Here is a 15,879-nt window from a genome sequence, read left to right as displayed (position 1 = left end):
GCCCGCTCGACTAGCATCACCACCCAACATACCAGTGGTAACTATCCTACCGATCCTCGATGACGTCATTTACAAAATAGCCTCCAACACTCTACTCAGCAAACTGGATGCAGTCTATCACAGTGCCATCCGTTTTGTCACCAAAGCCCCTTATACCACCCACCACTGTGACCTGTACACTCTCGTTGGCTGGCCCTCGCTTCATACTCTTCGCCAAACCCACTGGCTCCAGGTCATCTATAAGTCTTTGCTAGGTAAAGCCCTGCCTTATCTCAGCTCACTGGTCACCATAGCATCACCCACTCGTAGCACGCGCTCCAGTAGGTATATCTCACTGGTCACCCCCAAAGCCAATTCTTCCTTTGGCCGCCTCTCCTTCCAGTTCTCTGCTGCCAATGACTGGAACGAACTACAAAAATCTCTGAAACTGGAAACGCTTGTCTCCCTCACTAGCTTTAAGCACCAACTGTCAGAGCATCTTACAGATTACTGCACCTGTACATAGCCCACCTATAATTTAGCCCAAACAACTACCTCTTTCCCAACTGTATATAATTTATTCATTTATTTTGCTCCTTTGCACCCCATTATTTTTATTTCTACTTTGCACATTCTTCCATTGCAAATCTACCATTCCAGTGTTTTACTTGCTATATTGTATTTACTTTGCCACCATGGCCTTTTTTTGCCTTTACCTCCCTTCTCACCTCATTTGCTCACATCGTATATAGACTTGTTTATACTGTATTATTGACTGTATGTTTGTTTTACTCCATGTGTAACTCTGTGTCGAACTGCTTTGCTTTATCTTGGCCAGGTCGCAATTGTAGATGTTAACTAAACCTGGGTGAGCCTACCTGGTTAAATAAAGGTGTTCTCAACTAGCCTACCTGGTTAAATAAAGGTGTCCTCAACTAGCCTACCTGGTTAAATAAAGGTGTTCTCAACTAGCCTACCTGGTTATATAAAGGTGTTCTCAACTAGCCTACCTAGCTAAATCAATAGTTTAAATACATTTTAAAAACTTGCACATTCATCTTCTGCACATCTAGCACTCCAGTGTTTAATTGCTAAATGGTAATTATTTCACCTCTATGGCCTATTTATTGCCTTACCTCCCTAATCTTACTACATTTGCACACACTGCACATAGATTTTTCTATTGTGTTATTGACTGTACACAATAGGAAAAGTCTTTATTCCATGTGTAACTCTGTGTTGTTGTTTGTGTCGCAATTGCAAATGAGAACTTGTTCTCAACTTGCCTACCTGGTTAAATAAAGGTGAAATAAAATAAATGTCTCAAACTCCGGTTGTGGGGGATGGGGAGCGGCGTGTGCAGCACCGGTGTCGTGAGGAGCTCATAACAGTCTCCGGCAAGGAATTGAGAACAACTTAAATAAAAATAACTTTAAAGCATTACTAGTAGCAGTTTTCAAGGGTATCTCTATATCTCTGCTATTTATATTTTGGACATATTTAGCTTTTATTTCGCTACATTTTACCGAATCCCTTTTCCCCCTGACACTCAACATATATTTACAATTAATTTACGCAAACCAGACTCTTTTAAATGTTCTTTTACGGAAAAACGTTTCAAATGATTTATACTTTTACTTTTGATACTTAAGTATATATATTTTTTAAAAACAACAACAACTACTTTTAGACTTTTACTCAAGTAGACGACTTCTGTCATGAACGTTTAAAAAGATTATGTAAAAAAAAAAAAAATGCAGTTCCAAAAACCATCGGCCGCTTCTCCGAATCACTAGTATATTATGGGGGAAGGACAATCAGATAAACTGAAACTGACGTGGATTCCTGCTTCGCAACGAGACTGTTTGAAAAGTGAAGAGACTCGTTGTGTTTTCTGTGAAGCGACAGTTTTACTATAAATGTTGACTGGAAGCGAAACCCGCCCAGAGAGAAGTTAGAGAGACACCCCTGGCGGAGGAGGACAGTAACTGAGGATTTCTCAGAAACGGTGTTCACTTTAAAACGAAAGCGAAACGGATGTGTGTTGGTTGGTGTAGTTAGTGTACGGGTCCTGGACGTTTATTTAACTCCTTACCGATCACCAGCGGGACAGATGATCAAACCAACAAGGAGAGAGAGTAAGAGAGGATGTGAAAGACAATGTGGATATACTATACCGATGGATTACCGCGTCTTCTCTCTACTAGTTTGAACGGTTATTGATGATCAATACCGCTGTGATTCTGTGATTAAAAACGGATTCTGCGTCGGAAAATATAAAAAGTGCATCAGAAAAAAACCTACATTGCACTCGTTTTGCAAAACGGTAAGAATATTTTAACATGGCTGCCTATTGCGGATTTGACCCTTTTTTTCTTCTTCTTTCAAATAGATTTTAGTTTTGTTTCGCAACATTGACTATTGTGCAATTCAATTGCGCCGTAATAAAGCAACCTGACAATACACCATTTTCTACATAATAAATTACATATCGTCATAAAATATTTTTTTGGGGGACTAGACCACAGTCAACACAACCACCTCCTAGCCTAACACATAACACACAGCTGTCTGTGCGGGTCGCTACAATATACTCATTTAAAACACGATTCCCCGTTTGCTTTATAGCGGTAAGGTTGGGGCCAGTGAAACAGGACGAACTAGGATACATCTTCTACTAATATCTACTGCTAATATAAACTACAACATTATTGTCTAGAGTCTAGTGAACTGTGAACAGCTTTAGAGCTGGGATGGTTTAAATCAATGTCCATTTACTTCGCTCGGATGGAGAATGTTTACGATCCACGTTTGTTCTCTTGGCAACAGTTGTCCTTTTTTTTAAAGGTTTGACCCAACATCTGTGGGACTATCAGTTAGTTAAATGGTTGGTAGGCAGACGGATACAGACAGACCCAAGCAGGCAGTTAGGTAGGCAGGCAGGCAGACAGATACAGACAGACCCAGCAGAGTGGTAGGCAGGCAGACGGACAGACCCAGCAGGTTGGTACAGACAGACCCAGCAGAGTGGTAGGTAGGCAGGCAGGCAGATACAGACAGACCCAGCAGGTGGTAGGCAGGCAGACGGATACAGACAGACCCAGCAGGTTGGTAGGTAGGCAGACAGATACAGACAGACCCAGCAGGTTGGTACAGACAGACCAGGTAGGTAGGTAGGCAGCCAGGCAGACAGATACAGACAGACCCAGCAGGTTGGTACAGACAGACCAGGTAGGTAGGTAGGGCCAGGCAGACAGATACAGACAGACCCAGCAGGTTGGTTGGTAGGGATAGACAGACAGACCCAGCAGGCAGAGGCAGATACAGACAGACCCAGCAGGTTGGTAGGCAGGCAGCAGATACAGACAGACCCAGCAGGTAGGCAGCAGACAGACCCAGATACAGACAGACCCAGCAGGCAGGCAGCAGATACAGACAGACCCAGTAGGTTGGTAGGCAGGCAGGCAGATACAGACAGACCCAGCAGGTTGGTAGGCAGGCAGGCAGATACAGACAGACCCAGCAGGTTGGTAGGCAGGCAGGCAGATACAGACAGACCCAGCAGGTTGGTAGGTAGGCAGGCAGACAGATACAGACAGACCCAGCAGGTTGGTAGGCAGGCAGGCAGATACAGACAGACCCAGCAGGTTGGTACAGACAGACCCAGCAGGTTGGTAGGCAGGCAGACGGATACAGACAGACCCAGCAGGTTGGTAGGTAGGCAGGCAGACAGATACAGACAGACCAGGTAGGTAGGTAGGCAGCCAGGCAGACAGATACAGACAGACCCAGCAGGTTGGTAGGCAGGCAGGCAGATACAGACAGACCCAGCAGGTTGGTAGGCAGGCAGACAGATACAGACAGACCCAGCAGGTTGGTAGGTAGGCAGGCAGACAGATACAGACAGACCCAACAGGTTGGTAGGCAGGCAGGCAGGCAGGCAGATACAGACAGACCCAGCAGGTTGGTAGGTAGGCAGGCAGGCAGATACAGACAGACCCAGCAGGTTGGTAGGTAGGCAGGCAGACAGACCCAGCAGGTTGGTAGGTAGGCAGGCAGACAGATACAGACAGACCCAGCAGGTAGGCAGACAGATACAGACAGACCCAGCAGGTTGGTAGGTAGGCAGGCAGACAGATACAGACAGACCCAGCAGGTTGGTAGGTAGGCAGGCAGGCAGACAGACCAGGTAGGTAAGTAGGCAGGCAGACAGACCAGGTCGGGAGGTAGGTAGACAGACAGACCAGGTAGGTAGGTAGGTAGACAGGCAGACCAGGTAGGTAGGTAGGTAGACAGGCAGACCAGGTAGACAGGCAGACAGACCCGGCAGGTAGGCAGGCAGACAGACAGACCAGGTAGACAGGCAGACAGACAGACCCAGCAGGTAGGTAGGTAGACAGACAGACCCAGCAGGTAGGTAGGCAGGCAGACAGACCCAGGTAGGTAGGCAGGCAGACAGACCAGGTTGGTAGGTAGGCAGACAGGCCAGGTAGGTAGGCAGGTTGGTAGGTAAGCAGACAGACCAGGTAGACAGACAGACTGCTGTAATGTTCTCTGATGTTGTGGTTTTAACTCACGGCGCGTCACAGCGCTGTGTCGACTCGGTACAACGTCTAACATTGATGTCATTGTACATAAGACTGACTTCTAGATAGACAGCTGTTTCTTAGCCTCGGCATGGGGCCTGTAGGCTGGGTCTCTGTAAAGCACTTTGTGACCACGAGGCCACTGAGGTACAAACAAACTAACAGTTAATGGTGGTAACTAACTGTAGACATTTTAGGTTTCCATTGAGCCGGGTTTAATTAGACAAACAACATATATATATGTAGAGATAGAGACATTTCACTTTATATATTATCTACCTCACTTGCTTTGGCAATGTTAACACGTTTCCCATGCCAATAAAGCCCTTGAATTGAGAGAGAGAGAGAGAGAGAGAGAGAGAGAGAGAGAGATCATGGAAACGCTAGAGAAAGGAGACATTTTCCGAAGGTCGACAACATTTTATCCGTTGAACAGGGGTGGATTTTTCTATCTGTCTAACTTTCTTTATTTAAAAAAACAAAAACAAATGATGATGGAAACTGTGTATTTATTATTATTATTTTTAAAATACATGAATTGCCTTCGACTTGCTTCTCTGTTTGGCTGGCAGGTTTCATCATTTACAGGAGTTCCAAGTAAATTATTGCAATCTATCACGTCTAAACCCTTTGAACTACATTTCCCATAAAACCTCAAATATTGTATTTTCAGCTGTTTGCAGCTGGTGATAGTAAAACTGTGTAGAGGATCATCTAAACCCTCTGAACTACATTTCCCATAAAACCTCAAATAGTATTTTCAGCTGGTTGCAGCTGGTGATAGTAAAACTGTGTAGAGGATCATCTAAACCCTCTGTGAACTACATTTCCCATAAAACCTCAAATATTGTATTTTCAGCTGGTGATAGTAAAACTGCAAAAAAACTGAATTTTTATAGAATGGGAAGCATAGAAATAGAGCACATAGAACAGATGAACCGCTTCTTAGACTTGCTTTCAATGAGTGACAGATCTATAGTTCACATTTCTTACATATTTGCAGCATTAAATGGAAACGCACCATAGTAGGCAGCGGTCGTATTCTATTTTCTATGTAAAACTTGACTAAATGTTGATTTAAAAATATATATAATAAAATAAATAATCACTGGACAAGTTAATGGAAACATAGATCTTAACAGAAGTAGTAGTAGCAGTAGTAATTCTAGTAGTAGTAATAGTGTAGTAGTAGTAGTAGTGGTAGTAGTAGTAGTAGTGGTCTGACGGTCTCTCTCTCTCTATCTCAGGATGCTAGGGAACTGTGTAGCGATGGGAGAGGGTTGGGACCGCTCTCCCCTGTAGGATGGTGTGTGGTAGTAGTAGTGGTCTGACGGTCTCTCTCTCTCTCTCTCTATCTCAGGATGCCAGGGAACTGTGTAGCGATGGGAGAGGGTTGGGACCGCTCTCCCCTGTAGGATGGTCGCTCACAGCGCTGTGGAAGAACAAGACACAACAACAAAAGCGTCATCGTCGTCATCACCTTCTAGACCTCTAGGCGCCTCCCCCACCTTCCTCTCGACTCCACACTCGGACCACCACGCAACCTCACCACCACCATCACCACCACCATCATCATCATCAGTCTCCCAGTCGCACCGTCAGCGCCCATCCAACCAGTGTGTGGCGTCCCCTATCCCAGGACCAGACCTGTTAGACCACCAGCCCCCTCTTCCCCTCCTGGACCCAGTGCCCACCCACTTTCCTCTGTTCCCCTGCAAGGTTGACTTCCTGTTGATCACCCGGACGGCCGCCATGTTGGAACGTTCCGGCTTCTACTGGGGCCCGCTAGGAGTGGAGGAGGTACATACACAATCTTATCAATTTATCTACTCAGAACCTGGTTTCCTCTCGAGGTTTTCTCTGGTTTTCCTTTCTAGGGAGTTTTATTTCCTTGGTTTTCTGGGCCTTTCTAGGGAGTTTTATTTCCTTGGTTTACTGGGCCTTTCTAGGGAGTTTTATTTCCTTGGTTTACTGGGCCTTTCTAGGGAGTTTTATTTCCTTGGTTTTCTGGGCCTTTCTAGGGAGTTTTATTTCCTTGGTTTTCTGGGCCTTTCTAGGGAGTTTTATTTCCTTGGTTTTCTGGGCCTTTCTAGGGAGTTTTATTTCTTTGGTTTTTCTGGGCCTTTCTAGGGAGTTTTATTTCCTTGGTTTTCTGGGCCTTTCTAGGGAGTTTTATTTCCTTGGTTTTCTGGGCCTTTCTAGGGAGTTTTATTTCTTTGGTTTTTCTGGGCCTTTCTAGGGAGTTTTATTTCCTTGGTTTTCTGGGCCTTTCTAGGGAGTTTTATTTCCTTGGTTTTCTGGGCCTTTCTAGGGAGTTTTATTTTTGGTTTTTCTGGGCCTTTTAGGAAGTTTTTTTCCTTGGGCCTTTCTAGGGAGTTTTATTTCCTTGGTTTTCTGGGCCTTTCTAGGGAGTTTTATTTCCTTGGTTTACTGGGCCTTTCTAGGGAGTTTTATTTCCTTGGTTTTCTGGGCCTTTCTAGGGAGTTTTATTTCCTTGGTTTTCTGGGCCTTTCTAGGGAGTTTTATTTCCTTGGTTTTCTGGGCCTTTCTAGGGAGTTTTATTTCCTTGGTTTTCTGGGCCTTTCTAGGGAGTTTTATTTCCTTGGTTTTGGGCCTTTCTGGGCCTTGGTTTTCTGGGGGAGTTTTATTTCCTTGGTTTTCTGGGCCTTTCTAGGGAGTTTTATTTCCTTGGTTTTCTGGGCCTTTCTAGGGAGTTTTATTTCCTTGGTTTTCTGGGCCTTTCTAGGGAGTTTTATTTCCTTGGTTTTCTGGGCCTTTCTAGGGAGTTTTATTTCCTTGGTTTTCTGGGCCTTTCTAGGGAGTTTTATTTCCTTGGTTTTCTGGGCCTTGGTTTTTCTAGGGAGTTTTATTTCCTTGGTTTTCTGGGCCTTTCTAGGGAGTTTTATTTCCTTGGTTTTCTGGGCCTTTCTAGGGAGTTTTATTTCCTTGGTTTTCTGGGCCTTTCTAGGGAGTTTTATTTCCTTGGTTTTCTGGGCCTTTCTAGGGAGTTTTATTTCCTTGGTTTTCTGGGCCTTTCTAGGGAGTTTTATTTCCTTGGTTTTCTGGGCCTTTCTAGGGAGTTTTATTTCCTGGTTTACTGGGCCTTTCTAGGGAGTTTTATTTCCTTGGTTTACTGGGCCTTTCTAGGGAGTTTTATTTCCTTGGTTTTCTGGGCCTTTCTAGGGAGTTTTATTTCCTTGGTTTTCTGGGCCTTTCTAGGGAGTTTTATTTCCTTGGTTTTCTGGGCCTTTCTAGGGAGTTTTATTTCCTTGGTTTTCTGGGCCTTTCTAGGGAGTTTTATTTCCTTGGTTTTCTGGGCCTTTCTAGGGAGTTTTATTTCCTTGGTTTTCTGGGCCTTTCTAGGGAGTTTTATTTCCTTGGTTTTCTGGGCCTTTCTAGGGAGTTTTATTTCCTTGCCACTGTGCTTCTACATCTGCATTTCTGGCTGTTTCTTTGTGTTTTTAGGTCCGGGTTTCTGTATAAGCACAAAAAAAGGCTTTTTAATAAAAATAAATTTGATTGATCAAATGTTATTTATATAAACCTTTCACAACAATAATTGTCAGAGTAAAGGAACAGAGAACAGCTGTCATTAATGTATTAAACTGATAAATAAGAGATTTAAAAATCCAACGAGATGACATGAAGTTAAAGGAGAAGTCATTTTTTATTTTACAACCAAATCTTTTTGATGTTAATTCTGTCCTCCTCTTCCTCCTCCTCTCGCAGGCTCACAGTCGACTGAAGGACGTTGCCACGGGAACGTTCTTGATCCGGGACAGTCGTCAGAAAGATGTCTTCTTCACGCTGTCCTATCGCGCGGCCAGCGGCCCGGTCAGCGTACGCATCGTCTATAAGGGACAACGGTTCAGCCTGGCAGGAAGTGAGCACTCTTTCCCTTGCCTCTTCCTCCTGCTCGAACACTACATTCATTCCTCTAAGAAAAGCCTGACCGTTCCGTACAGGAAGCAGCGCCCTACGCTCCAGGAACTGTGCAGGAAACAGGTCGTGGAGTCGTGCGGCGGCGAGGTGGAACGGGTCGCCAGGGTCCCCGTCAACCCAGTCTTAAAACACTTCCTGTTAGAGTTTCCGTACAGGATATGATGTCACAGGGGATGCCGTTGAGGCGGGACTTGATTTGGATCGGGACGGTTACTTAAGGGTTTTTGGATCGGTGGCTTTGAAACTAGAGACCGGGTCGTGGTTAGAAACGAGGTCAGAGTTCAAAACCACACCCTATTCTCTAAACGGTGCACTACTCGACAGGGTCATAGGTCACACTTGGTCTGGGTTTGGGTTTATCGACAACGGGTTATGGGGCGGCTGCATTAAAGAACCACCACCGGGGGGGTTCTGGTTGTGTTCTGATCCGGTTTGGTTAGTGGACTGGTTCTGCCGTTGTAGGCAGGGCTGGGTTCGCTGTAGCACAACAACTCAAGCATCAATACTTTACAATGTTTACAATGTTGTTTACAAACTTTACAACGACCAGGAATGTTTACGCTACACAATATTACAGTACTGTATGTATAACTGTGTACTCTCTGGTACTAACAGGTATAACTGTGTACTCTCTGGTACTAACAGGTATAACTGTGTACTATGTAGTACTGGCGTGTATAACTGTACTCTCTGGTACTAACAGGTATAACTGTGTACTATGTAGTACTGGCGGGTATAACTGTGTACTCTCTGGTACTAACAGGTATAACTGTGTACTATGTAGTACTGGCGGGTATAACTGTGTACTCTCTAGTACTAACGGGTATAACTGTGTACTCTCTGGTACTAACGGGTATAACTGTGTACTCTCTGGTACTAATGGGTATAACTGTGTACTATGTAGTACTGGTGGGTATAACTGTACTCTCTGGTACTAACAGGTATAACTGTGTACTTTGTAGTACTAATGAGTAACTGTGTACTATGTAGTACAAATGAGTAACTGTGTAGTACTAATGAGTATAACTGTGTACTATGCATCATATCTGCTGTGCAGACTACCTCTAGGGGTGTTTTAATGGATAATAAATATGACGTATATATTTCCGTCTTCCTGTCGGTCTGTGTGTTGCTGTTAGACAATATTTTATTCTCTAATGCTCCTTATCAGTTAACAACAAATTCTTATTTTACAATGACGGTCAAATCAAATCAAATCAAATTTATTTATATAGCCCTTCGTACATCAGCTGATATCTCAAAGTGCTGTACAGAAACCCAGCCTAAAACCCCAAACAGCAAGCAATGCAGGTGTAGAAGCACGGTGGCTAGGAAAAACTCCCTAGAAAGGCCAAAACCTAGGAAGAAACCGAGAGAGGAACCAGGCTATGTGGGGTGGCCAGTCCTCTTCTGGCTGTGCCGGGTAGAGATTATAACAGAACATGGCCAAGATGTTCAAATGTCCATAAATGACCAGCATGGTCGAATAATAACAAGGCAGAACAGTTGAAACTGGAGCAGCAGCATGGCCAGGTGGACTGGGGACAGCAAGGAGTCATCATGTCAGGTAGTCCTGGGGCATGGTCCTAGGGCTCAGGTCCTCCGAAAGAGAGAAAGAAAGGAGAGAATTAGAGAACGCACACTTAGATTCACACAGGACACCGAATAGCACAGGAGAAGTACTCCAGATATAACAAACTGACCCTAGCCCCCCGACACAAACTACTGCAGCATAAATACTGGAGGCTGAGACAGGAGGGGACAGGAGACACTGTGGCCCCATCCGAGAACACCCCCGGACAGGGCCAAACAGGAGGGATATAACCCCACCCACTTTGCCAAAGCACAGCCCCCACACCACTAGAGGGATATCTTCAACCACCAACTTACCATCCTGAGACAAGGCTGAGTATAGCCCACAAAGATCTCCGCCACGGCACAGCCCAAGTGGGGGGGTCCTACCCCGCCAGACAGAGACGGACAGACAAAGAGACGGACAGACAGAGAGACGGACAGACAGAGAGATGGACAGACAGACGGACAGACAGAGAGAGAGAGAGAGAGAGAGACAGACGGAGAGACAGATACAGACGGAGAGACGGACAGACAGAGAGAGAGACAGAGACAGACGGAGAGACTGACAGACAGAGAGAGAGAGACAGAGACAGACGGAGAGACAGAGATAGACGGACAGACAGAGAGAGAGACAGAGACAGACGGAGAGACAGAGACACAGAGACACGGACAAACAGAGAGACGGACAGACAGAGAGACGGACAGACAGAGAGACGGACAGACAGAGAGACGGACAGAGAGAGAGAGAGACAGACAGAGAGACAGATATAACAGACAGACACAGAGAGAGACAGATATAACAGACAGACAGAGAGACAGTGTGTGTGGTTGCTGTGACAACACTGGGTACAGTAGGTAACCGCAGTGACACATCAATGTGACAGATGGGCTGAGCTATGATAGTAAACGCTCTGTGTGTGTGTGTGTGTGTGTGGGGGGGTCTATTACAGGAACATGTAGAGAAATGAAGAATCAGAAGGTCTGTCAGTAAAATATGTTTCTGTCAGAAGAAGGGAGGGGTACCAGAATGTCTTGGCGTGTGGGTGGTGTGTGTGTCTGTGTGTGTGGTTAGTCAGAACGGCCCAGTAATGACTAATAAAGGTGAAGGGTCGATAACCTTTGTTGTAAATGACCTGATGATAATGACGAGGAGGGAAACACAAACCTGTCAAATGACGACTGGTCACATTACTATCAGATGATTAAATACAGAACCAGAACCAATACAGAAACAGGACCAATACAGAACCAGGACCAATACAGAACCAGAACCAATACAGAACCAGGACCAGGACCAATACAGAACCAGGACCAATACAGAACCAGAACCAATACAGAACCAGGACCAATACAGGACCAGGACCAATACAGAACCAGGACCAATACAGAACCAGGACCAATACAGGACCAGGACCAATACAGAACCAGAACCAATACAGAACCAGGACCAATACAGAACCAGAACCAATACAGAACCAGGACCAATACAGAACCAGGACCAATACAGAACCAGGACCAATACAGAACCAGAACCAATACAGAACCAGGAGAACCAGGACCAATACAGAACCAGGACCAATACAGAACCAGGACCAATACAGAACCAGGAACCAATACAGAACCAGGACCAATACAGTCAGGACCAATACAGAACCAGAACCAATACAGAACCAGGACCAATTTCATGTGTGTTTCATTCATAGTATTTCAGGTTTAGAGAAGTGAAGAGTTTCATGTGTTGGACAGAGTTCTGTGGAAAGGACCAACACAGAACCACCACAGAACCACACACACACACACACACCACCACAGAACACACACACACACACACACACACACACACACACACACACACACACACACACACACACACACACACACACACACACACCATTATTTGATCTACGGTTCCCAGAATTCTCTAAACAGGAGCCTTGTTCTCTCTCTCCGTCTGCTGTGCCAATGAGGAAATACAAACCCAGTCACTGATGTAGAACACCAGGTGTTTATACATGGGACTTCCCTGATGTCGTCATTATCACTGAGCCGTTCATATTCATATCTCTCTTTCTTCCGTCTCCCCTCTTTTCCTCTATCCTCCCCTTTAATCTCTGTCTCTCCTCCATTCCTCTATCCTCCCCTTTAATCTCTGTCTCTCCTCCATTCCTCTATCCTCCCCTTTAATCTCTGTCATTCTCCTCCATTCCTCTATCCTCCCCTTTAATCTCTGTCTCTCTATCCTCCATCTCCTCCTCCTCCTCTCTAATCTCTGTCTCTCCTCCATTCCATCCTCCCCTATCTCCTCCTTTAATCTCTCTCTCTCCTCTCATTCCTCTCCTCTCCTCCCCTTTAATCTCTGTCTCTCTCTCCTCCTTTCTCCTCCTTTAATCTCTCTCTCTCTCCTCCATCTCCACTTCTCTCCTTTAATCTCTGTCTCTCTCCTTTCCTCTCTCTCTCTCTCTCTCCTCCTTTCTCTCTCTCTCTCTCCTTTAATCTCTGTCTCTCCTTTCTCTCCTCCTCTTCTCTCCTTTCTCTCTCCCCTTTAATCTCTGTCTCCCCTCTTTTCCTCTATCCTCCTTTATCTCTGTCTCTCTCTCTCTCTCCTCCCTTCTCTCTCCTCCTTTCCTCTATCCTCCCCTTTAATCTCTGTCTCCCCTCCTTTCCTCTATCCTCCCATTTATTCTTCTCCTCTCCTTTTCTCTCTCTGTCTCCCTCCTCCCTCTATCCTCCCCTTTAATCTCTGTCTCTCCTCCATTCCTCTATCCTCCCCTTTAATCTCTGTCTCCCTCCTTTCCTCTATCCTCCCCTTTATTCTGTCTCCTCTCCTTTCTCTCTCTTGTCTCCCCTCCATTCCTCTATCCTCCCCTTTAATCTCTGTCTCCCCCATTCCTCTATCCTCCCCTTTAATCTCTGTCTCTCCTCCTTTCCTCTATCTCCCCCTCTCTCTCCCCTCCTCTCTCTCTCTCTCTCTATCCTCCCCTTTAATCTCTGTCTCCTCCTCTATCCTCTCTCTTCTCTCCTCCTCTCCTCTCTCTGTCTCCCTCCTTTCTCCCCCTCCTTTCTCTCCTTCCTCTCTCCCCCTCTCTCTCCCTCCTCTCCTCCTCCCTCCTCTCTCTCTCCTCTTCTCTCCTCTCCCTTTCTCTCTGTCTCTCTTCATCTCCTCTTCTCTCTCCTTTCTCTCTCCTTTCTCTCTCTCTCTCTCCTTTCTGTCTCTCTCTCTCTCTCCTTTCTCTCTCTCTCTCTCCTCTTCTCTCTCCTTCTCTCTCCTCTCTCCTCTCTTTCCTTTCTCTCCTTTCTCTCCTTTCTCTCTCTCTCTCTCTCCTCTCTCTCTCTCCTTTCTCTCTCCTTTCTCTCTCTCTCTCTCTCTCTCTCTCTCTCTCTCTCTCTCTTCTCTCTCTCTCTCTCTCTCTCTCTCCTTCTCTCTCCTCTCTCTCTCTCTCTCTCTCTCCTCTTCTCTCCTCTCTCTCCTCTCCTTCTCTCTCTCCTCTCTCTCTCTCTCCTCTCTCCTTCTCTCTCTCCTTTCTCTCCTCTCTCTCTCTCCTTCTCTCCTTTCTCTCCTCTCTCTCTCCTCTCTCTCCTTTCTCTCTCTCTCTCTCTCTCTCTCTCTCTCTCTCCTCTCTCTCCTCTCTCTCCTCTCCTTTCTCTCCTCTCTCTCCTTTCTCTCTCTCTCTCTCTCCTTTCTCTCCTCTCTCCTTTCTCTCCTTCTCTCTCCTCTCTCTCTCTTTCTCTCCTTTCTCTCCCTCTCTCTCTCCTTTCTCTCCTCTCTCTCTTTCTCTCCTCTCTCTCTCTCTCTCTCTCCTCTCTCTCCTCTCTCTCCTCTCTCTCTCCTCTCTCTCTCCTCTCTCTCTCTCTTTCTCTCCTCTCTCTCTCTCTCTCTCCCTTTCCTCTCTCTCCGTCTCCTCAGCTATGTAGGCCTGTCTTACCAATTCAATAATATTGGGGCTTGTTCCAACATTTTGTCGTCATAACGACACATTATTTGGTAGATCAGTCAGTTCAGTAACAATTTACCCAAAATGCATCAAACAATGGCATGATCTGGAACACAAGCCCTCGTTAAGAGCTGTGGTTAGACACACACACACATCACACGCACTTAGCAGCCTTCGATTACCAGGAACACACACACAAACACGTTTCCCTGAAGAGACTAAGATAGAACAGAACAAACAGCCGGTGACAGACCACATGAAAACACAGTTTTGTTCTCTTTCCATCTCTCTCTACTGTGATGTACAGTTCTCTATCCTCCTCGTCTCCTCTGTGATGTACAGTTCTCTATCCTCTCTCTCTACTGTGATGTACAGTTCTCTATCCTCCTTTGTCGTCTCTCTACTGTGATGTACAGTTCTCTATCCTCCTCGTCTCTCTCTCTACTGTGATGTACAGTTCTCTATCCTCCTCGTCCTCTCGTCTCTCTCCTCGTCTCTACTGTGATGTACAGTTCTAACCTCCTCCTCGTCTCTCTACTGTGATGTACAGTTCTCTATCCTCCTCGTCTCTCTCTCTACTGTGATGTACAGTTCTCTATCCTCCTCGTCTCTCTCTCTCTACTGTGATGTACAGTTCTCTATCCTCCTCGTCTCTCTCTCTCTGTTCTCTCTCTACTGTGATGTACAGTTCTCTATCCTCCTCGTCTCTCTCTCTCTACTGTGATGTACAGTTCTCTGATCCTCCTAGTCTCTCTCTCTACTGTGATGTACAGTTCTCTATCCTCCTCGTCTTACTGTGATGTTCTCTATCTTTCTCTCTCTGTGCGTGTGTGAGAGACAATCCCATCCTCCTCGTCTCTCTCTCTCTAACAGGTCTCTTCTTGTCACTCTGTAACTCCGTGTGATGGGACCTCTCCCCTCCCCTCACCTCCTCTCTTTCCTGTCTTCTGAGTACAGTTCCACGCTGCGGAGAGAGACAGGTCTCTACTGTGATGTACAGAGATGGAGAGACAGAGACATATTTGCATCTTATTGAAAGAAGTTGAACCAAAACATCCCTTATAGAGCTAGCTAGGTATTCTAACCAAGCTGTGTCTCTGTCTCTGTGAAACATCCCTTATAGAGTTCTCTAGCTGAGGTATTCTAACCACTGTGAGTCAGTGTCTCTGAAACATCCCTTATAGAGCTAGCTAGGTATTCTAACCATGTTGTGTCTCTGTGAAACATCCCTTATAGAGCTAGCTACTGTGATGTATTCTAACCAAGTGTGTGTCTCTGAAACATCCCTTATAGAGCTATCCTCCTCCTCTCTCTCTACTGTGATGTAGTTTCTAACCATGTTGTGTCTCTGAAACATCCTTATGAGAGTTCTCTAGCTAGGTATTCTAACCAAGTCAGTGTCTACTGAAACATCCCTTATAGTACAGCTAGCTAGGTATTCTAACCTATTTGACATCTCTGAAACATCCCTTATAGAGAGTCTAGCTAGGTATTCTAACCAAGCTGATGTCTCTGAAAACAAATCCCTTATAGAGCTAGCTAGGTATTCTAACCAAGTCTGTGTCTCTGAAACATCCCTTATAGAGCTAGCTAGGTATTCTAACCAAGTGTGTCTCTGAAACATCCCTTATAGAGCTAGCTAGGTATTCTAACCAAGTTGACATCTCTGAAACATCCCTTATAGAGCTAGCTAGGTATTCTAACCATGTTGTGTCTCTGAAACATCCCTTATAGAGCTAGCTGTCTAACCAAGTTGTGTCTCTGAAACATCCCTTATAGAGCTAGCTAGGTATTCTAACCAAGTCGTGTCTCTGAAACATCCCTTATAGAGCTAGCTAGGTATTCTAACCAACCACAGTGTCTCT

At 45.5% G+C, this 15,879-nt stretch overlaps 1 protein-coding gene across 1 annotated transcript; it reads left to right on the top strand.

Annotated features, from left to right (window-relative positions):
- Positions 1-1,869: 1,869 nt before the first annotated feature.
- Positions 1,870-9,611, top strand: LOC124028669 (suppressor of cytokine signaling 1-like). Its single transcript, XM_046340670.1, has 4 exons — positions 1,870-2,305; positions 5,926-6,365; positions 8,295-8,708; positions 8,783-9,611. Exons 2-3 carry the CDS (start codon positions 5,982-5,984, stop codon positions 8,667-8,669), a joined length of 759 nt encoding a protein of 252 aa, XP_046196626.1. The 5' UTR covers positions 1,870-2,305; positions 5,926-5,981; the 3' UTR covers positions 8,670-8,708; positions 8,783-9,611.
- The last annotated feature ends 6,268 nt before the right edge of the window (positions 9,612-15,879 follow it).

This window comes from Oncorhynchus gorbuscha, unplaced genomic scaffold (genome assembly GCF_021184085.1).
Source record: "Oncorhynchus gorbuscha isolate QuinsamMale2020 ecotype Even-year unplaced genomic scaffold, OgorEven_v1.0 Un_scaffold_4634, whole genome shotgun sequence".
In the NCBI taxonomy this organism is placed as follows: Eukaryota; Metazoa; Chordata; class Actinopteri; order Salmoniformes; family Salmonidae; genus Oncorhynchus; species Oncorhynchus gorbuscha.
Note: the sequence above shows the minus strand (reverse complement) of the source record. Positions and strands in the feature narration are given on the sequence as shown.

Bases quoted from the DNA above. Each gene is read 5' to 3' on its own strand.
- LOC124028669 (XM_046340670.1), top strand. From the start codon at position 5,982: ATGGTCGCTCACAGCGCTGTGGAAGAACAAGACACAACAACAAAAGCG. The intron at 6,366-8,294 runs GTACATACACAA...CTCCTCTCGCAG, and splicing joins GCCCGCTAGGAGTGGAGGAG to GCTCACAGTCGACTGAAGGA.